The sequence below is a fragment of the Haliotis asinina genome, chromosome 2 (genome assembly GCF_037392515.1).
Source record: "Haliotis asinina isolate JCU_RB_2024 chromosome 2, JCU_Hal_asi_v2, whole genome shotgun sequence".
Classification (NCBI taxonomy): domain Eukaryota; kingdom Metazoa; phylum Mollusca; class Gastropoda; order Lepetellida; family Haliotidae; genus Haliotis; species Haliotis asinina.
In genome coordinates this window covers 62,062,802-62,085,752 of record NC_090281.1, presented here as the reverse complement: position 1 = coordinate 62,085,752, position 22,951 = coordinate 62,062,802, and the positions used below count along the sequence as shown (strand labels likewise).

The window sequence follows — 22,951 nt, the reverse complement described above, 5'->3', positions numbered from 1 at the left end:
TGACAGCTGAAATGTGGAATGATGTTAGTGACATAAAATTCACATAAATGTGACTAGTTGAAATGAGATTAATATTGGTTATGTCTGATAAAGGTCAGTAATTAGGGTGATATTATAATATTAGAGAGCTCAGATACAGCAAAAGAGATATAGTTACCTTTGTGAATGCTCCATCTCAGCTTGTGACTCAGTTATTGTGCTTTAATCACAGAAGACATAGGAAGTGATACAGTACTGTGTGGAGCTTCCTGAGTTCATCAAGTGGCAGAGACTGGGTCGAATAAACGTGGCCTGTGCATTTGCATATAAAAGGATTCTACTGTTAAATCCTACAGACAAAAGAGGCAAATTGGAAAAGAGAATGGGGATTCTTAAATAGACAGTGCAGAAGGAGATAGAAGGTTTCAAGTCTGCAGAAAGTGTAAAAAAAATTGTAGTTATTCCATGTGTTTTATCTTAGAGATGACTTATATTATGTCAGGGGAAGCGGGGTAGTCTTGTGGTTAACTGTTCGCTTGTTAAGTCAAAGACCCAGGTTTGATTCCAAACATGATTACAACGTGTGGAGTCCATTTCTAGTGCAATTTCATTGTGATACAGCTTTTTTTGTTTGTTGTAGTATTGTTAAAAGCAGCATAGAACCACAATAACTTGATATATTCTATCTGACTAGAAGTCAACTCCAGGCAGGTGACAAGAATGTTCAGATTTTCACAACTGCATTGAATACCATGTGACACTATACAAATGAAAAAGGTGTGATCCTTTATGGACAACAATTTATCATATTATGATGCAGTGTTTTGGTATAGGTTCTTATACCATTGTCAAGCACAAATGAAGTACTACAGCACAGAAAAAAATTAAATGTGTTTAATGGGGATTAATAACAACATGAAGGTATCCATCAAAGGAATTATTGGTATTGGATATTGGTAATGATGAGGAAACAATTCTACAAAGCAAACTGTTCATGAGCTAAGTGTAATTAGTAGTAAAAGCTAATTATGCATCAACTTGTAAACTGCCAGTCAAGTATATTGTGACATGCACTGTGAGAAAACTTCTTAGTCTTGAGACAATGACAAAATAATTAAATTTGTGTAAGAAACCAATTTTCAGTATTTTCCCAATTTGTCCATCAGGGCACTGAGCGTAAATATGCAAGTTTAGAGGTAAGAGATTTGAACATTATATAATGTGAATATTACTTTGCAAATTCAGTGAAACTTCTTAAGTGATCGAACTTCCATGACATTAGGATATAAAAAGTCAATTTTAAGTGATCTCCCCGTAAAATCCAAGGTAAATACTTGAAGGGTTATCTCTGTTAGGATTTTAATCAGAAGTAGTTGTGCAGCAGTGCGTATATTCTATGTACTGACTAATGAGTAACTGGACATACTTTGTTAAAGCGGGTTGATGGCAGGTAGTGTGTGTTTTGGTGTGCTGGTGATGGGTGCACTTTCATGGGAAAAACTTCAAGGTTGTGTTTTGTTCCTTGGTCATATTCTTGATGTTACGATATTCCAGTTATGTTCTGTTTTGTAACTGTTTCCTAAGTTAATATTGATTTTAGCTGTTACATCATCACCAGAACATCTAAACTTTTCAGAACTATTTATGAAACTTTAACTTCACATTCCACCATCTTGTCACAAATATGACCAAACTGAGTGAAAGAGTGAATGGCCATGGAAAGCTGATGTATATAAAGAACAATAATGTATCTTGTTAATTCAAAGCTTGCTTGGGTTTTAGGTTTTGTTTTTTAGTGTGTGTAGTCAGTTCACATATTTAACAACCAACGGCGCAGTGACATTATCTGTATGTGATTCAGTTTCAAATGGAAATTCTTATGACAGTAATACAGTATAAAGGGGAGACAACTCCATCATGGAAGGTAACTCCACCATAACATCCTCCATTTAGAAATAATCTATGACATGTTTGGTGTTACAGACTTGCTGACTGACATGCTTGGCTCACTAGCAAGTTACAGTATCACCGTCAAAGAACTTAAATCTCTCTTTACTCTTCTGAAAACCAAAGATGGGAAGTGGGTGAGTATAAAATGTTTCATGAAAGAGAAATTCTTGTGACATTGTGATGAAATAGAGCAGTAGAAATACTTTTACAGAGCTTACACAGGCTTTATGCAAAGGTTTGCTGTGGACTTGAACATGGGTTGGAGTTTCTATTTCCTCCTGTTTCCAGTCCTAAATTAATAAACACCACCATCATATATGTTAATGTTGCCAGTATGGTCGGTACATATGTCCAGCATTGTGCTTAGCTTCTTTCCCTTATTAAGCTGATGTGTCATCTTATAAATGAAAAATGTTTGAAAGCAATGGTATGTCTAACTCAATGATTTTTTTCGTGGTTGACACATTCCTGATGGTTCGGGTTCTGAGTGCTATCATGTATGAATATTGGCTGGGTTGCACTGCTCGACATCATTAATTGTTGCTCATGCTGTCAACCACTTGTCAGTCTGACTTGATTTACAGTCCACTCTATTCCCTAACTTACTTTGTCACATTCCATTGCTGTGATGGCTTAGCATTGCACCACTGCTATAAGCCAGCACATGGTCAGACTCTTCTGTTCATTGCAAACAATCTGTGAGAAAGTTTTATGTTATCACATGATGTTGACTGATGTTGATGTTGTTGACCTCCAGCAACGCCACTCCGTGAAGCTGCTGAATGTACTAAGGCAGATGCCACAGAGGCACGGACCAGACGAGTTCTTCAGTTTCCCAGGAAAGAAGGGATCGGTAACTGTCTAACTGTTCTATATTTTTTTCTGTATGATTTTGTTGAATTTTTTAACATCAAGAATTGAATTTAGAGATCCTCTCACTAATGTCTATTTATCGATGACAATGACCATGTTGAACATTCGTATTCGTAATTTAACAAACATGTCTTCTTCACCTGAGTATTATTGGTAGTATGGCTGGTTCTTCTCAATTGTGATAGTAGTGAACTGTGTGGTCTTTCAGCATATTGCCTTGCCACCTATCAAGAACTGGCCCTACCAGAATGGCTGGACATTCTCGTGCTGGATCCGGCTAGATCCAGTAACTGGGGTCAATGTGGAGAGAGAGAAACCGTTCTTGTTTTGGTCAGTAGACATTTTTAAACAAGGAATCTGTTAGTGCTTTGAGGACCAAGATGTTATGGCGAACATTGTCAAGCTACATTTCTTGTCACTTTGAATCAAGGAGGCTGTTGGGTCCCTTGTTGTTGAGTTCTTAGCACCAAGCGATATTTACTCCAGTTGACCCCAAGCTACCTGTGCCTCAGTCCTGCTTAACATCAAACTGTATTTAGTCTAGATGGTGTCATGTCCCAGAACCTCATTCATACTTGGAAGTCATCATGATACATGTTAGGGGCTGAATTTGTTATGTGACTCTCCATGGATGTGGATATGACTGGAAATTTGTTTTCTCATACAGCATTGCTCCAAATACATCAACTTTGAGAAATTGTATTTCTTGTCACACTGAATTTCAAGTTGTTTGTTCCTTGTTTCAGTTTTCGCACCAGTAAGGGTGTTGGATACTCTGCACACTTTGTTGGCGAAGCACTCGTCATCACCTCCATGAAGATCAAGGGCAAAGGGTTCCAAAACTGTGTCAACTTCAACTTCGCTCCACGGAGGGTTAGTCTCAGTTCCTTATGTGTGAACATTTTGTGCTTGACTTCCGGAACATTGCTGAAAGGTTGTAGACAAGACAAGACAAGACCGTAAGACCTTCTTTCCTCACTTACTGGTTCCTATTGTATTGCAGTGGTACATGGTCACCATCTCCCATGTGTACAACCGATGGAGCAAGTCTGAGATCAAGTGCTATGTTGATGGACAGCTTGTCTCATCAGCTGACATGTCATGGCTTGTCAGCACCAGTGATGTAAGTACTTTTCTCCAGGTGTTGTCATAGGTTTATACAGAGTTGTGCCCATTTGCTGAAAGGATCATCATGTACATCAGCAGTAATACACAGGTATCTGTATTCTACCTTCACCAATAAGGAATAAATAGAGCCTAATAGTGCAGTATTGACCTATCTATGCATTATGGAAAGTAATGATATGAAGTAGAAGTCAGTTTAACAAAACTCCATGAGGCCATATTTATAGTGAAGTGGACAGATCACCTTCTCGATATGTGGAAAAATTGCCAACTGGCTCCCTTATCCACTTCATACCGGAAGACAAACAGTGCAGTAATGATGTGTGTATGTCAGTGTTAAATCAGGTGATGAAATTCAGGTCAAAGTGGTTGTGACTTTCTTCCACAATGTTGATGATTCATACTTATGTATCCACGTCATACCAATAGATCCTAAAAGAAGGTGCTAGGGCCGGTGGAGCTAACACAAGGGATGGTCAGTTTGGAGGCAAGAAGGACAAACAAACAGCCCACATTTTCCCAATTCTGAATCAGTATCCACAAATGCCATTGATTCCACAAGAAATGTCATGGATGTAACCTATGCATTCTTTGGTCAGATCATTCTGTTAGAACTATTGACTACACAGGGGATCATCCTTATGTATTCATGTACAGAAACCAGAAAAGTTATGAGTTCCTGTTGTGGTGTTGGCTGCCAGCACTAGCTGCATAGTTATTTATTTCACCATACTGAAGGTGTATGACCAGCATCACTCAGTCCCAAAATTACCAAATGATTTCTGTATGTTTTCAGCCGTTTGACAAGTGTTACCTAGGGTCCAGTTCTGATGGAGACACAGACCACATGTTCTGTGGTCAAATGTCCACTGTATACCTGTTTAGTGAGGCCATCCAGCCCCACCAGGTTGTAGCAATGTACCAGCTCGGGCCAGGATACAAGGTACAATGTGCTTGTTGAATTTGAAGTCAAGGAATATTGTTTTTTGATGTGATAATTTGTTATGTGAATGCGTTTGTGAATACATGATGCTATTCAGAAAGTGGTAAAATGTAACACATATATAATAATACAAGTGCATTGATATTGGGACAAACTCCACTCATGAGGTGAATGCTCATAGCGCTAACAGTCAGAGCAGGCATATTATTACCCCAGCTAACTCAAGCTGCCTAGAAGGTTATAGTCACAAGACTTATTCCATTGGGTACCGATTTTCTGCTGGGTGAACAGATGCAATTTTGAACAAACTCACTTGCCTAAGAGGAGACCACATGCATCATGTTCTTATGTGGGGCAAGACTGCAGTCCTAGAAGCTCTCAGGAGCTAAGCTGACGGTCACCCATCCGAGTACTGTCCGCGCCCATTTTTGCGTGACCTGAGCTTCATGCACAGGACCACATGCCCTGGGTTACACTTTCTCAGTGGTGGCTGAGCTGGTTAGGCAGCTGACTTTTTGTGCTGGCTATTCAGTGACTCTGGGGATGTGGGTTTCAACCCAGGTATGGACTCAACCTATCAAAAATACTAGAATCTGTATTTTGGTGAGAAAGTGTAATCCCAAATATAAAGAGTGTTGTTTTGGATAAGACAAATCTCACAAAAGACAAAGAGTATAACCATTATGAAGTTCAGATGAACTATAAATATTTTATCAATCCAGTTTGAAAGAAAGGTACTGCTTCGTAAACGCTGTTAATGTGTTTCTGTTTGAATGTGTTAGTTTTCACATGAATTCTGTGTTATATATGCTGTGGTTACCGACGATGCCGATCACTATTAATCTCGTTATCACCCCATGTGTGGTCCATGGTTCATCCCTGCAACATTACACCCTAAGTTCTGTGAAGACAGTATTTGTTGTTACCCTGCCTGCTTGGCTTTAAAGCAGTGGAACAAAGACTGGCTTGCTCAGTCAGCATATTGTCTGAGTGGGGTGTCCATGGCACCTCAGTGACCTATCACTCTAAGACGATCATATGCCTTAGCGTGTACAAACCACCATTCACACATGTGCATGACTGAATAAATGCATTGCCAGATAAGTGAAATACATCTTGTATGCATTGTTAAACTCCAGTTTACCTCACCATTACCTATACCAACATACCTGTACACCACCTACCTGTATTCTCACCTGTATACTCACCTGTGTTCTCACCTGTTCTCCATCTCTACAGAGCCAGTTTAGGTTTGACAATGAGAGCCTGGCCTCACTTAACGATGCCGCCAAGAGGGTAGGAAGTGTTGTAGTCTGCATGTGTTCTTCTGTATGGTAGTCGGGCTCTTCAGTTCGCATGCTTCACTTGGGTTTTGTTTCTGTTACTTCAGGGGTTAAAGCATAGGTTTTGACTCGACAATGAATGCATTGTGGAGAGACATGTACAAATATATACATAAAATAAACTGACAATAAGAGATTTTTTTGTTTCGAAACCAAGACGTTTTCTGAAATTATTTGTCTGTTGGGTAGAGTAGATACGGACATCAAATTATATCTAAGTTTTTTTGTGGCCTGTAAACATCCAAATGTACTGTACCTGTTATCAACAGCTACAATGACTGTGTGGACCACTGTCCAATCCCAGTCATCTTGACACTTTCTTGAGTATCTAGTAAAATTTTTTCATTGATGTGTTGAAAAATTGAACCTAATGTCTTTGCAAAGTCAAGGCTGAGACAACAAGTGAGATCGGTGTTTTACGGAACATTGAAACACGTGTCATTTTGATTTATGCGTATTAACCCCTGGAGTTGCGCTGTAGAAGTTCATAGAAATGCACCCATATGTTATATTAAAATGTTATCAATTAACCCACTTTCATTCTAGGTGTATACTGGGGAACAGCACTTGCAACTGCATCAGTAGGAGTTAACGTTAGTTTCGTTTAAAAAAGAGGACTTTTTTTGTTTAAAGAAAGGACTTTGTGTAAATTAACTCTGTGACAGATATCATAAACTGTTTGGAAGACAATCAAATAGTCCTCAGAAGGGCCCTCAGTGCCATCCTGGGACTACTGTGGGAGACAGATGATTATTATATATATCACATGCTTTCCAACCAATCTTTCGGTGATTCACAGGTTAAATATAGAACATGTTGTCACTAATCGTAGAGTTGCCTCATGGACCTATTATAGCTTTATAGGGAGTGAGTGAGTGAGTGAATTCAGTTTTACACCGCACTCAGCAATATTCCAGTTCTATGGCAGAAATAATCAAGTCTGGACCAGACAACCCAGTGTTCAACAGCATGAGCATCCATCCGCGCAATTGGGAACTGATGACATATGTCAAACAAGTCTGAACTGTGAAATGTGAAAGATGGTACCTATTCAGAGGATGTTTTGGTTCATGCTTAGTTTTACTAACCAAAAAATCAAAATACCAGATTTAGTATTTAAGGTATGCCCACTGCAGTATGTTTAGTTTAGACATTTTTTATTCGACAATGAAATGGATTGGGCTCAAGATATCCAACTTAAGAATGCCCTCTCCCAGTTCTCTTTAGTTTGTTGTGTCATGTGGAGAGCTAGCTGATGTCTGTCAAACATCTTTGAGTTACATGTTCTGGGCATGTGTTTTCCATAGTCAAAACTCCTTGTTCACAAAATATTGTAGCATTACAACGTTTGTTAGCATGTGATAAACTACAGTGTTTCCTCACAGGTCATAATCTTACAAATACTTTGTGGATTTGAACCCTTAGTCCCAGCTGTTTCAATTTTTGTAGGCAAAGAAAACCTTTATGTTGCAATTCTCTGTACATCTAACTTGAGTATATTCTAGTGTGTAACTTTTGTCTTTCTGTTGTGTATATGTCGATACTGATATACTATAATTAGCATTCACTCTATGCACCCTAGTACTTACAACACTGTTTGCGCCAGCTCTGAACGTCTTATTGTGTTCACATCACGAATATGGTGTTGGTATTCAATCCACACATGATTGCATGTTCATTTTGATATTGTAGCCTTGAAGTTTTCTTAAGCACTGATTTGTTTTCGAATGTTGATTGCATCTTATTATCATTTTGCCTTGATGAGTGTAAGCAAATAGACAAATCCCTCTGGATTATCAAGGACAAAATCCACCAATGATATTGACAAAAATTAAACTGGCCATGGATCGTTGGTTTGTCAGCTTCTTCCTCTGCTTGTGTGTAAACTTGGAGGACTTATTGCGCCATGATATCACTGAATATTGTTCAAACTGAAGCTCATCTTGCTCAGTATCTAAGTGAACATTTTAACCAAAGACTTGAGTATTTTCCATTTTGGGTGACTTAAATAGCATAAAAAATTGTATTTAATCTGTTGAATGAAATATCACACTTGATATAACTTGAAACATTATTCCATGTATGACAAGAAAAATTTTTTTTTTTTTTTTTTTTTTTTTTTTTTTGTAAATTGTATTGTACAAAAGACTGACTCGGGTAAGTGATAGGATGGCCCACTGGTAAAGGTGTCCAGCTGTTAAACCAAAGGACTGACTTCATTTTCATGTGAAGCCCATTTAAAGTGTCTCTCACAGTTTCTCAAAAGTGACAGAAGACCCAGCTCACTCACTCCCTCACTCACTCACTGCACAGGGTCTTTGGTTATAGTAATGGTGGCATCTGATGTGTGTAGTGCTTTTGTTAGAGGAGCTGCTTGTTTTGCCAATCATTTTTAAAGTTGTGTTGGTGGAGGTAATTGTAAACATGAAGTCTACGAAACCTGCTGTTGTGTTGTGACAGGTTTGAATATCAAGCAGCAGTTGGCCTTGGTGTAGGTAAATGTGGCCCAGGTGGGATGCCTAGTGGATAATGTGTTCATTCGTCTCATCAAAGACCTGGGTTTGGTTCTTCACATGTGTACAATGAGTAAAGCCCATTTCTGATATTACTAGCCATGATTGTTGCTGGAATATTATAGTAAGCCATACTTACTGACTCACTGTAGGTTAGCTGTGCAGCTGAAATGGTGTTGTAGTGATATGGCTAGACCATGCAGTGGCATGTCCATGTTGTAGTTGGAAAGTTTGTATCTACCTCTTGTGTCTCTAACCCACCTGTAAACTCCTGTCTGTAACATATTGTGTTCCATATAACATTTGTCTCCAGTTCCTGGTGTTTTTCAACTTATTGGGGCACCATGCATGGAACTGTTGAAATATTATAAACACTGCTGTGAATTATGATTAAATATATATATACATATTTTTCATATCCACCACCAGAGATTATTTATGTACTGATTTCATGATTGATCTGAGATATCAGATATAAGTTACGTTAACAAGTTCCTATTGGTGCAATGTTTACCTGAAAGCTACTAAGTTCCATTGATTGTATAAATTTACAGATTGTTAAAATAGAAAAGTGGTTCTCTCTTACATTAGCCTGGTATCAGGTCATGCATATTGTGTGGAAGACACCTCTATATAGTGATCGCAATGATAGAGGAATTGTTTTAAAACAGAAAGAACATCTTGATGGGTCATCTCTCACCACATTCTGTTTCCTAGGTTCTGTATGATGGACGACTGACCAACTCCATTGTGTTCATGTACAACCCCATCGCCTGTGACAGTCAGCTCTGTCTGGAGTCTTCACCTAAAGGAAATCCCTCGTACTTCTTACATTCCCCACATGCTCTGATGACACAGGTGAGTTTCTGATGACAGTAGTATCACTTGGTGGGTCAGCGGTTCATGTGTTCTCCATTTGACCAGTAAAGTCTCTGGTGCAGATACTTGACCTTCATGAAATGGGATGGCCCACTGAGGCCTGGGGTTTTTTTTGCATCAAGTGGTAATGACATCTGAAAGACTCTGGTTCGTAATAGTTGTCTGATAGGGAGGTCCAGTGGTCAGTGTGTTCTCTAGCCTCACTGACACCCAGTTTGAATCCCATTAATCTTTCATGACATCATGAGGCTCTGTTGATGCAAATCATATGGTAGTGAAGTTTATTGTTTAAGTATATATTCACACAGTTACGCCCTTTTCTTACTTAATTGTCTTTTTACCAGAAACTTTTTCTGAATCCACAAGTTTAGTGTGAATCAAATTTAACACCAGTATTTTGTTGTTTTTGTTCCTTTTGGTCCACTTAATGCTATCTATAGGACTTCACTGTAGGCAGTAGGGTAGCCAAATAGTTAAAGCATTATCTTATCACTTTGAAGGCCTGTGTTTGATTCCCCACATGGTTACATGGTGTGAAGCCCATTTTGGTGATATTGCTGGAATATTGCTAAATGTGACAAGACTCACTCACTCACTGAAGACAGCAAACGGTAAGGCAGACAACTGGATGACATGGCATAGTACTAACATTGAAGACCAACCTTATTGTGTTTCTTTCAGGATGTCAAGGCTGTGATCACTCATTCCATACACAGCACACTCCACTCCCTTGGGGGTATACAGGTGAGATCATTGCGGTATATGTACACCATCACACCTGTACATCACTATTCATCACTATTCATCACTATTTTCATCTTGAGTTTATATATATATTATATTCCTGATGTGTCACTGGCAATAGTATTGCCAAAGAAGCTGGATGCCTAAGGCACTGCCTCCCACTGCAGACACAACCCTACCCTCTGTGACTGTATATTGCAGATCCTGTTCCCCCTGTTCGGGCAGCTGGACTCTCCCGTGGACCGAGGACCCAAAGAGGAAAGTGTAGTGGACAATACAACATGGTAGGAACCGCCACATACATTGTGGTGAAATTAACTGCAAGCCAAGATGTCCTCGTAAATCAAGGCAGCCATATATGGAAACACTAAAGTGACAAGCATCAGGAGATCAGTGTGCCCAGGACCAGTGTTTATTGCAAACATGGCTGTCATGGTCATGTTATAATGTCCATGTAATAATGTCTTCATACTCCAGAAGCATAGCAGGATAATGTTTCAGTGTTCAAATAATGATAAAAACACATGGACGCACCACATGTCTAAGTGACTGCAACTTGCTATAGAGTTATGTCCCTTGAACACACCAGGTATCTGAATCACAGTGCACCATGTTTATTTTATGGTTTGTCAGCGCCATTCCTGTGCTTAGAGGTTTCTTGAAAGAAGCACAGAACAAACCCACTCACTCACTCACGCATTTAGCTTTTGTGAGATTATTAAGGAAACCTATCTACCCCACTGTTATCCTCATCAAATAATCAAAGGTACTTTGCATCAGTCAGTCTTCTTAAGTATCAGTAGTGTTCATTTTAGCATTAAGAGATGATACCTCTACTGTGAAGTGTAAACTTATATATGATATTTGTGCAGTGCCTCCCTGATGAGTCTGCTGTGTGAGCTCCTGGAGAGTTCCCTCAACATCCAGCAGCAGTTCATGCAGAACCGAGGGTTCCTTGTCATCAGCTACTTGCTTGAGAAGGTAATTGATTGTAACATCCAAAACCTGGTATACATACAGTTACAAGGGGCTCAATCTTTTTTTAATGTTGGCAGAGAGTCAAATGGAAGGACTAACACAGTACATCTTCAAAATGTTTCACAAGACCTTGGGCCTGTTTCACAAAACTCTCGGAAGGCAAAGATCTTGTATCTTTTCTCATAGCATTGGTACCTGGTATACTGTAACACAGGAGGTGCAAACGCTACAAGAAAGGTTATGAGGTCTTAGGCTCACAAGAGTTTTGTAAAGTGGGGCTCTGGTTTTGGACTTGCAGACTTTGACACTGTTTTGCCCCCATGTTGATACTCATGCAGGTAAAACAGTCCACACATGTAACTCATGTATCCCACCAGTGTTCCTGATATTTGAGTGAAATTTTCCAACCAGGCCCTGGTACCGCAGTTTTATATCCCTTGGATATATCAGACTTCTGCCATATTGCCGGGATATTGCAGAGTGCTGCCTAATGCCACTCACTGATCATACTGACATGCTGTTATACTACAAATGCAAGGCAGTGAATTGTCCTCTCGTTGTTGCCACCATTCACACTTCAGTATGTCATAAGTTACCATGATTAGCTTCATCCCCATCAAAGGTTCCCACTGATGTGCAGAACTGAAGACACTGTCGACTCCTTGTGTTTCAGTCATCACGGGATCACATCACCCCAGCTGTGTTGGAGGCATTCCTGAAGCTGACCAAGTACCTTGTGGAACTGCCCACTGGTGGACATCTTCTCAAGCACCTGTTTGACTACATCCTCTTTAACCCAGCTCTGTGGGTACATGCTACTGTCGAGGTAAGCTGTTACCATCTTAATACATTGTTTGAAAATTACTTTCAAGTTTGTGTAAGTGTGTAGGAAATCAGTTTTAAATTGTGAAACTGAAATTGCAATGTAAATTTTGAGATTATTCTGTGAAATGAATTTTGAAAGTCCTCTTTATTAAAACTGTTTGGTTAGTATTTTGTATTGCCTTAATTCAAATAGAGATCAGGCTCTTGAACTGGACAGACTTGACTGCAGTTGAACCCAACTCACTCACTCACTTAAAGCTATGTCTCTTCTCAGGTCCAGACCAAGCTTTACTGTTACCTAGCAACAGAGTTTATCAACGATGCCAACATCTACAACAACATCCGCCGTGTGAGTGCGGTGTTGCAGACAATGCACACTCTCAAGTACTACTATTGGGTCATCAATCCCATGGACAGGAGCGGCATCACTCCCAAGGGGCTTGGTAAGACAAGTATTAAAGAACGATGAAACTGAAACTTTTTGTTCTCTTTTAACCATTACATATGAAAGACTTGTGGTTAGTCTTAAGCACAACACCAAACTCTTTCTTTAAACACTTGTGCTTAAGTCATACCGAGTGATTAAAAAGAAGCCAAAAAGCCGTCTGCTTCACGCTCGCCCTTCAGTGAAACCACAGACAGGTTACATAACTCTTTCGTCAGAGTCCTGCAGTGACGTCGTAGGAAGAACGATTGTCAGATAGTTCAGAAAACCTGTAGGAAGCTCGTCATTTTGCTGAGTTCTTGATGTCAACGATTGTTACCGAATTGTTGTGTTGCTGTCAATTGTTCTTTGGGGTCGGATGATGGTGTCAGTATGCACAGATTTCCACTGGACCTTGTAGCCTTTGCTAAATGGTTTGTTTGCATGTGCTTTATTTCAGCTTTCCTTCAACAGAAGCCCTCTGTGTCGGTATTTGTAGGGATCCAAAGCATTTATTACAGAGAGAAATGTAGTTGATTGTGAGAGATTATTTGCTGTGTGACAGTCTGATGGCTGTGATCCATTGTAGATGGAGAAAGGCCAACGCGGGATGAGATCGTGAAACTGCGGTCATTCATGTTGCTGTATGTGCGAGAGTTGATACTGAAAGGACAGGGGATCCTGGAGGATGAGCTGCAGAGCATCCTCAACTATCTCACCACTCTCCACGAGGTGAGGACCACAGACACAGCATCAGTAGGGCTGGAATTTGAGTGGCGCTATATGTGTGGAATATTTATTCTTCACTATCCATATTTTCTTACATAACTATTTGTGGCACCAAATGAAATGTGACATGGAATGCAGCTCAACATGAACAACAGATTTGTTTTGAATTGTGTGTAGTGCAGTGAATCTGAAGGTCAAATATTGTGAGATCCAAGTCTTCTACTTCCTCAGCTTTTGTTGATGAGTTTTTCACAATGCTTCTGATTACGGTCATTGAACTAGCCATTTCAACCCATGAAAATGCAGGTTAGAATTGTCTTCAGCAACTCATGCTTGTTGTAAGAGACGACTAATGAGATTGAGTGGTCAGGCTCCCTGACTTGGTTGACACATGTTATCGTATCCCAATGTCATGGATGCTCAAGGATGATCAGTGGATTTTCTGGTCCAGACTCAGTTATTTTCAAACTGAATACATATAGCTAGAATATTACTGAGTGTGGCATTGAAAAATAAATATGCAAAGAAAATGAACATGTTCTAGCTTGTCTGTTTGTATGTATGTATGTTTTTGTGTGTGTCTGCAGGATGACAACCTGATGGATGTCCTGCAGCTGATGGTGCAGCTAATGGCAGAGCATCCATCCTCCATGGTGCCCGGCTTCGACAAGAAGCAGGGAGTCAGGTAAGGGCCTCTGTCATTCTTTGCACATGGCTATTTCTTGTCAGTACTCATCTTCACTACTTTTGTCAGGATAACAAAGATTGTAGTTACAGATTTGGTAATAATTTCTACCCCTTAACCTGCTGAATCTTGCTTGAGATGATCCTAAGGTGACAAGCATCAAACATTTCACAAATGTACCCAGTGTTTTCTGTGTTGTAGATGTGTCTTCAAGCTGCTGGGCTCAGCCAGTGAGGACATCCGTATCCACACACTCAAGCTGCTAGGCTACTTCTTGATGCGGAGTACTCACCGACGGAAACAGGATGCCATGACGCCTCACAATCTGTTCTCCCTCATCGGAGACCGACTCATGCTGAATGTTAACAACATATCTGTAGCCACCTACAATGTGCTGTTCGAGGTATGACTTTATGTTTGTTTGTTGTAATATGTTGAAATATTATTCATTAAAAAAATCGGGAGAAATTTCAAGTCATCTTATAAACAAGAGGACATACCAGGAGTTGTGAAATATTTCAGGGGATATTATCTTTGTAAGGATGACAGATTTCCTTTGAATGTGTGCTGTACATATATTTTTTTCACTTATAAATCCTATCTCTCCAATACCTCTACCTTGACATTACAATACCATTTATCTGTCCATGTGTTTAAGAGATTAATGTACATGTATGGTGATTGCGTCATTTTTTGTTTCACAGCTGTTGACAGAGCGTATGAGCTTAGAGATTATTCGCAACAAGCACATAGAGCCAGAATGTCATTTCCGGATTGAAAATTCCGGTAAGTGTTACACCCCGTTATTATCTTCAAACAATGTAAGACGATGATGATAGTAACTTTTAGAGTTTAATGTAGTCTTAACAGTCAAGCAGTGACATCGATGTTACTTTATCCCATCCCATAGTTTAACAAAGACTTCGAGGAGCTAGTACCAAGATAACAGTAGCTCCAGTAGTACGACATAAACTGAGATCTTCGATCTTCGATCTTCGAATAGGTTACTGTAGACACTGGCTGGTGCTGGTGAAGCAACCTTTACTAAGGTTAACCTCAACTCCCATTCTTTAACATTGCACTAAGGGTATCTTAGACTTAGGTAACCTTAGTGCAATGTTAAAGAATGGGAGTTAAGGTTAACCTTAGTAAAGGTTGCTTTGTGAAAGGAGCCCCTGGTCTGCTGCAAGAAATGCTGGCGTCACTAATGGTTTTCCTCCCAAGTTGAACTGACATGACACTTTAAGTAATATACTGTCCGAAAGTTGCATCCAACATCATTGACGTGCTGACTGACTCACTGACTCACTGACTCGCACACTCTGTGTTGCAGCTGTGCTGAAGGTGGTGGCTACCCTGATCCGTCAGTCCAAGGTTACCAAGGAAGTGCTGGAGGTCAAGAGGATGTTCCTGTCTGATCTCACCATCCTGTGCAATAATAACAGAGATAACAGGAGGTGAGACATTTACCTAGGAGGCTGCCAGGAAACACAGACAATGTGTCCTGAACGAATTGATGATATATGCCTGAACCGTATATGGCTTTTTACGAGGTGTCCTTTGTCATTAATGGTATTGTTTGTTGCAAGGTCAGTGACATGAGTATGGCAGTTATTGGCTTTGTGTATTTCCAGGACGGTACTGCAAATGTCAGTGTGGCAAGACTGGCTGTTCTCCATGGCCTACATCTACCCTCAGAACAAGGATGAGGAGAGGATCACGGAGATGGTGATGTCACTGTTCAGGATGCTGTTGCACCATGCCATCAAATATGAGTTTGGAGGCTGGAGAGTCTGGATAGATACACTGGCAATCTTACATTCCAAGGTAAGACTTCTGACTCAAGCCAAGGAAAATAGATTGGAGACAGTAGCCATCTTGAGGGCCAGTTCTTGTAAACCTAAATTTGTTCAAATATAAATCATCAAAATGTGTTTTTAAAGATGATTCATCATGGTTGACTCCTTTCTCACAAGTTTGGTCATAATAGCTGCAAAGGATTGATAATAGTTCTGATGGTATTCTCAATGTAATTCCAGAGATGCCAACCTCTACAATTTTATCATAGGCATCACAAATTTTGACCTTAAACTATGCCAATACAATTGCACCAGGAATTCGACAAAAATCTGAAGAAAATTAATTATAATTCAGATATGTAGACAAAAACATGTTTTCGTTGATTAAATATATTCTCGCCAAAGAAGACAACAAAAACAAAGGTGATGTTGATAATTTGTAAATCCAGTGATGTATGTTAGAGTGGAATTGTTACATTTTCTTTCTCAGAATTCACCATGATTTTAAGTATTTAGTTGACCACTAATTTTATGGTCAAACTACTAGTTTTGATCCTTGAAACTACTTACCTACTAACACTTATGGGTTGGCGTCTCTCTAATTGTGCCACTGTGTCCATTGGTTTTACTGAAATGATAATGTCTTACGCAGTCTGTCTGGGTTCAATTGAGAACGATGAATAATCAAATATCTCGAAATGTTCTGTGCACTTATCCCAGTGCCAAACTATTTATCATCATTCTCATTTGAATCCAAAACGGACTATACCAGTATCCTTTAAGACTTTCTTCCCACCTCAGACTGATATATCTTGAACACAGTTCAAAGTTGTGTTAACCATGCTAACATACTTACTAGATAGTTACGTGAAGGTGTTTATCATGTTTTAACTGCTGTAGGTTGCGTATGAGGACTTCAAGAAGCATATGACTAAGATGTACCAACAGTATGAGCAGCAGCGATCTGATGACATCACCGACCCTCAGGAGAGGATGAACAGACCAATCAGCACCATTTCCGGCATATCGGACAATCAGGTGGAGAAACCTGTCCCCAAGTCCACCCTCCAGATTACTGATGTCACTGACCAGGAGGCTCTGACCAATGGGGAGAAGAGGGAAGGAGCAGAGGGATCTGAATCACAAGACAAGGATGGGAAGTCAGGAGAAGGTGACGCCAAAGGTGCTGATCCAAGTCCAGATTCTGCAACTGAGGAGGCAAAGAAGAAATACCCAGCTGAGATTGTTGAGTTTGTTGATGATGTTATTGACCAAGTTGTGACAAGAGTTGAATCAAAACAGAACACTGACAATGCCACAAATGGTGATCAAAGGGAGGCAACTCCTGAAGCAGCTTCTACTGAAAGCAATAAAAGTGAGGATGTAAAACCAAGCGAAGATGGTGCAACCCCAGCTGCCAAGATAACCCGAACTCCATCGACTACAAGCCGAGGTGGTGAGGAGCGGCGTGGGGGACGGACTATATTCAGTCCTGGTCCTCGGGCTCCCCCTTTCAGGATTCCTGAGTTCCGCTGGTCCTATCTGCATCAAAAGCTTCTGTCTGACTTGTTGTTTGCTGTGGAGACTGACATTCAAGTCTGGAAGAGGTGAGTGTATATAAATATTTTTAGGGATAAAATTATGATTGAAAAATTCAATAATGATAATTCCATGTTAATTTGGCTGGATGGTTTGTTGTTTAACGCCACACTCAGCAATATTGCAGCTATTTGGCAATGGTGTGTAAATAAACAAGTCTGGACCAGACAATCAAGTAATCAATGGCATGAGCATCAGTCTACGAAACTGGGATACCATGATGTGTCAGGGGCGGTGGGGTAGCCTAGTGGTTAAAGCGTTCGCACGTCACGCCGACGACCCGGTTTCGATTCCCCACATGGGTATAATGTGTGAAGCCCATTTTCTGGTGTCCCCCGCCGTGATATTGCTGGAATATTGCTAAAAGCGGCGTAAAACTAAACTCACTCTCTCACTCACTCATGATGTGTCAACCAAGTCACTTGGCCTGACCACCCAATCCTGTTAGTCGCCTCTTCCGGCAAGGATGGGTTGCTGAAGACTAATACTATCCCAGATCTTCATGCGTCTGTTCTATTTTGAACAATAAGGAGGAGCACCTGGTATTTACAGTGGATGCTGTTAAAACCAGTAGTCGTCAGACTATAGACAGCATCCTGGATTGAAGAGCTCATGGTCTGAGCTGACACGGTTACCTTCAATTAGAACTGAACAGTTTTGTCACTCTACATTGTTGTATCACATGGTTCTCTCAATTACTGCACACACCTACAATCAGATATATCTTGACAAAAGATTTCAGCTCATATTTACTTATGTAACTAATTACATGTACAAGCATACCTATACAGAACCGAGATTAAATTGTCTTTGTCGGCAACTATGTAGTCGATAATCAACGCAGGATTAATTGGTGTCAATACACATCGCTCAATTAGACAGTGCTGATTACTCTATAACACATTCGGATGGCTCATTTCATGCCGATATCTGGAATTGACACTTGCCAGATAGCAGGGGTGGCTTGCCATGGACTGAGACTCAAATTTTATGCAGGTGGTGACAACTTGCTGGATTGGACAGCTGCCATTTTTGACAGCTTCCACTGTAGACAAACTAATAAACATGCTGAATCACATAAATAAAACAGTATATCAAAGTCTACAACATGTAATATCTCATATATCATGCATTATTTGTTTTTTGATAAATCTGGATAGAATGAAAAAAAAAGTATATGATATATTTAGAGTCAAAAACAGAGTGGAAGAGGTGAGTTTCTCTGATAATAACCTCATAGCTTTCAAGGAATAATTGATTATCAGTTCTAAGTGAACTAATTTTGTCCAGACCCTTTTCAGATAATCCATAACATTTAGGTAGGACTTTTTTATCTGATCTAATTTAAGAATGTATTTTCATTTAATCACAAGTATAGGCATCAACTCTGTCAGTCTATTACTCACCAGACCCTGCATCAAGCCATCTGTGATGTCAGTAATGAGCACAATGTGAAATCATTTTTGTTTACTTGAGATGTGTTGCTAAAGGCCGCTACAGAGTATAATGGTGTTAATTTGCTGAGAACTGGTCAGTCAGCAGGAAGATGAGATTGTGAAAATAATTCCTTGTGGGCATTATGTTATGCTTAGTAGTTTTCGAGCTAGACTGCAGTTCATCTGTCCGCTTTTGAGGCATACGGACTATGACTATGTGTAACCAATAGACATCTCATCAAATCATTAGTCAAACAAACCAACTTTTGTTTATCAATCAAATGTTCTTTCTGTAAGATACATGTGTATTTTGCTGTGAATTTCTTTCAGTGGATTACACAGTAGTATAATTGAAGTATAATTGAATAATAGGGAAGGATGGGTTCAGGAGAATGGGATGTAGGGAACTCAGGGGGAGTTACTAAAACATGCTACTGTCCTGCTCCAGGGAAGTGTTGGAAAAATGAAAGACATTTGGGGAAGGTTATGAAAATTTACACTTCTAGGTGTAATAGAAATGTTTTTTTACGTTTTTGTTCTCTACAGATAGAGTCTCAGAAAAAAATGTAGAATGGCAAAGGCAGGATCATCTCAAACAAAGATAACCAATCAGAAAGGATCATTATTTATATGAGTACAATAGCATATGAAAACTTATGATCCCTGAATGAATAATAGTCAGTGCCATACTCTGTGAACTGAGTTCACAAATTATGACAGAATTAAGATATGTTTTCATCCACACATAGAAATATACCCCCTACATTGTTTTGCAGCCACAGTACGAAGAATGTGATTGACTTTGTGAACGCAAGTGAGAACCATGTGTATGTGGTGAATGTGACCCACATGATCTCACAATTGGCGGACAACCTCATCACTTCCTGTGGCGGCCTCCTGCCCCTCCTGGCTGCAGCCACATCACCCAATGTAAGTATCCTGTGCTACTTCTTGCTTTGTTGTCAGCAAAGTTTCAGTTATTTGAAGGTGCTGTGTAAATAATCTGGACTCGACTAATTACTGATTTCGACTAGTTTCTGTCGTGCGAACAGCCAATCAATCAATTGTAAAGCCTGACCACCTGATCCTTTTAGTTGGGTCCTGAGACCACCATAGGTTTCTAGCCTGCTGACTTAGTTGGAAGATTGGGCAGTGGAGTAGTCTAGTGTTTAACGTATTTTTTGTCACACTGATAACCCGGGTTCGATTTCCCACATGGTTACAGTGTGCGAAGCCCATTTTTTGTGTTGCCGGCTGTGATATTGCTGGAATATTGCTAAACGTGGCATAAACCCATACTCAATCACTCACTCATGAGTGGAACATAGGTAGTCAGAGGTTGGTCAACATCATTTGAATGTTCTCGAATCCTGAAGCAAGCAGTGAACAAATGGGTCACTATTTTAGATAGACTAACATTTGCCGTGACATTTCCCTTGGACAGTATCTGCTTGTGGTTCAAATCCCACCCTAGTTATTAACCTTGGTCTGTCAGCATATGACCATTACTCATGTTGTTCACCTTCTATTTACCTTACACACTTTAAGCATGCAAAGACCCTCTTCCAGCTTGTCAGTCTAATCATGCTTTGTTTGTTGTGACAGGGAGAGATTGAGATCCTGGAGCCCAACCAAGGACTCAGCATTGAGCAGGCAGTGTCCATCCTGCAAAGAATCATGTATATGACAGACATCTTGGTGTTTGCAAGCTCTACAAACTTTGCTGAGCTGGAGACAGAGAAGAACATGCCCTCGGGGGGCATACTCCGACAGTGCCTCAGACTTGGTAAGCATCTTACCAGGTCAGATAGGAGTCCTTCTTCTGGAGCATGTACAGCAAACATTTGTGGAATTGGTCTTGGCTGTATCATATGTTCATAAGGGAATAACATGTGATCTTATGAAGTTTATGTTTGAAGTGTCTTTCTTTCCAGTGTGCACTGCTGCAGTGCGGAACTGTTTAGAGTGTCGTCACCGCTACAACCCTCGGACACCAACGGAAGCTACCCCTCCAGCCACAGCTGCAGTCAATGGTGTTGACCCCATACAGTCTCTCATAGAAGGATCACATCCTTCTGCCAAGGTTAGACCCTGCTCTTAGTAGTGTTGACCCCATACAGTCTCTCAGAGAAGGATCACATCCTTCTGCCAAGGTGAAACCTGCTCTTACTAGTGTTGACCCCATAAGTCTCACAGAGAAGGATCACACCATTCTGCTAAGGTTAAACCTGCTGTTACTAGAGCTGACCCCACAAGTCTCTCACAGAAGGATCACATCCTACTGTCAAGGCTTGACCTGCTCTCACTAGTTTTCATGTTGTATGGTCTCTGTAAAAGAATCACTCTTCTGCTGATGTTAGACCTGCTCTTAATGATGTAGACGGATCATACAGTCTTGTGGTTAATGTGCCTGCTTCTGTGAAATCCTTTCTTATGTATTACAATGCAGTTTAGCTGGAATATATTTGTGTAGCAATATAAACATGCTGGCTCAGTTCTGTTATTGATTTATGGGTTGTTTCTGTAATCAGAAATATTTTCCCCTGCAGAACATTGTTGACAACCTGGCGGGTCAGATGTCGCCCATCAAGGACCCCGAGAAGCTGCTGCAAGAGATGGACATCAACCGTCTGCGAGCTGTGGTATACAGGGACGTGGTAGGTGTATACGAAAAGCATCCCTCAATGCCCTTTGAGAAACTTGTCAAGAACATCATAACTACGGTGAGTGCTTCTAGCATGTCTTCAACTCCAGGGCCGCTCTGCTTCTGCTAACTCTTGGCCGAATGCTTCCTTGAGAAGGAATGAGTTTAACCAATTTGGAAAACACTTGAAGTAACTGTACAGACTGCTTTGTCGATGAAAATATTTTGAGGTACATGTATTTAACATGACACAATCTCACCCTACTATTTTGTGCTGTTGCTATGAAAACAAAAATATAATTGTCATCTGTTGAATACAATTTGTGTTTTACTTTTTACTATCTTTACTAATTTCTCAACTGGTTTATGTGACAAGGAAGTGTTCTGCCTGTGTAATACATTGTCTATCCAGGAGGTATTTTTACCAGATTAGACAGACACCATCAAGTGGGATTTACTTATTAACATGTATATTTAGAGGTATCAAAATATTTTGCAAACATATCTGTAACTGTTGAATTATACACTCATAAAAATCCTGCTTCATGGTAGTCTGTGCTGTGGTGGAGGGAAATCTTAAAAATGGAATTAGAGAAGTGTATATCTATATATATAGTTCACCTAAAACCCTTGTGAGAATTATTAGACTAGCAAACTTCAGATATGTTTCTTAGTCTCTAAAAAACATTTTCACATATTGGTAATAACATTATAGGAATATATAACATTCAGAACTCTTACTAAGTCTCAGGGAATCGCATGTAGATTAGCTTTCATCATAAACTAGATTCTTTTCTTTAGAAGTATTTTTCACTAGAATATAATTCATTTTAAATTTGTCATTAACTGTCTCCTAGTGTGAAAAAATGTAAATGAACAGTGGAACTGCTTGCCAAATGTCTTGTTGGAAATGTTCTGAAAATGCAAGAACCCCCATGGTACTGGGGGCTCAAGCTGCATGTGTTCCTGGTGCCAAGATATATACCTGTACTCCAGTCTATCTGTCTGCATCTTTCTCGCTCATCTCTGGAGGTCACAAACATTTATGATTAAATACCATTTCATAGCAACATTGCAGCATTGTCTAATACAAGTGAATCACATTTCATGAAATCTTGATAGTCCAGAGAAAGCTAGCCTAAATATTATGTGTTGTCCATGCAGTTTTGAAGAATGTATTTTTGAATTACATTGTTTGTTGTTACGTATTAGCTAAATAACATGAGTCACCTTAAAGTTAATCATTGTTTATCTGACTGAAATTCGTAAGTTTAAATTCTGTAACTGGAATTGAATTTTCATTAAGTTCATCATTTACAGAAAATATTTAATGAATGTTTAATATTTTAATGACATATATATATATATATATCATTATTTGTAATGTTTGTTGTGAACAATATCTTATAGTCAGTTCAGTTAAATTTAGTAAACAAAACTATTCTAGTAGTTCTCTGGAATACAGACTTTGAAATTGCAAGGA

At 39.7% G+C, this 22,951-nt stretch overlaps 1 protein-coding gene across 2 annotated transcripts in view; it reads left to right on the top strand.

Moving 5' to 3' along the window:
• LOC137274076 (neurobeachin-like) overlaps positions 1 to 22,951 on the top strand; it is a 222,663-nt gene that overhangs the window by 65,667 nt on the left and 134,045 nt on the right. For both annotated transcript variants that reach the window (XM_067807066.1, XM_067807065.1), the window contains exons 4-27: positions 1,963 to 2,063; positions 2,687 to 2,782; positions 3,011 to 3,132; positions 3,549 to 3,675; positions 3,806 to 3,925; positions 4,724 to 4,870; positions 6,110 to 6,166; positions 9,444 to 9,584; positions 10,287 to 10,349; positions 10,551 to 10,633; positions 11,222 to 11,330; positions 12,001 to 12,153; positions 12,427 to 12,595; positions 13,166 to 13,308; positions 13,893 to 13,990; positions 14,192 to 14,393; positions 14,695 to 14,776; positions 15,324 to 15,447; positions 15,625 to 15,817; positions 16,690 to 17,396; positions 19,601 to 19,754; positions 20,430 to 20,610; positions 20,759 to 20,907; positions 21,374 to 21,481. In XM_067807066.1, coding sequence (XP_067663167.1) covers positions 1,963 to 2,063; positions 2,687 to 2,782; positions 3,011 to 3,132; positions 3,549 to 3,675; positions 3,806 to 3,925; positions 4,724 to 4,870; positions 6,110 to 6,166; positions 9,444 to 9,584; positions 10,287 to 10,349; positions 10,551 to 10,633; positions 11,222 to 11,330; positions 12,001 to 12,153; positions 12,427 to 12,595; positions 13,166 to 13,308; positions 13,893 to 13,990; positions 14,192 to 14,393; positions 14,695 to 14,776; positions 15,324 to 15,447; positions 15,625 to 15,817; positions 16,690 to 17,396; positions 19,601 to 19,754; positions 20,430 to 20,610; positions 20,759 to 20,907; positions 21,374 to 21,481 — 3,629 coding nt within the window. The remainder of the gene's footprint in view (positions 1 to 1,962; positions 2,064 to 2,686; positions 2,783 to 3,010; positions 3,133 to 3,548; positions 3,676 to 3,805; positions 3,926 to 4,723; positions 4,871 to 6,109; positions 6,167 to 9,443; positions 9,585 to 10,286; positions 10,350 to 10,550; positions 10,634 to 11,221; positions 11,331 to 12,000; positions 12,154 to 12,426; positions 12,596 to 13,165; positions 13,309 to 13,892; positions 13,991 to 14,191; positions 14,394 to 14,694; positions 14,777 to 15,323; positions 15,448 to 15,624; positions 15,818 to 16,689; positions 17,397 to 19,600; positions 19,755 to 20,429; positions 20,611 to 20,758; positions 20,908 to 21,373; positions 21,482 to 22,951) is intronic.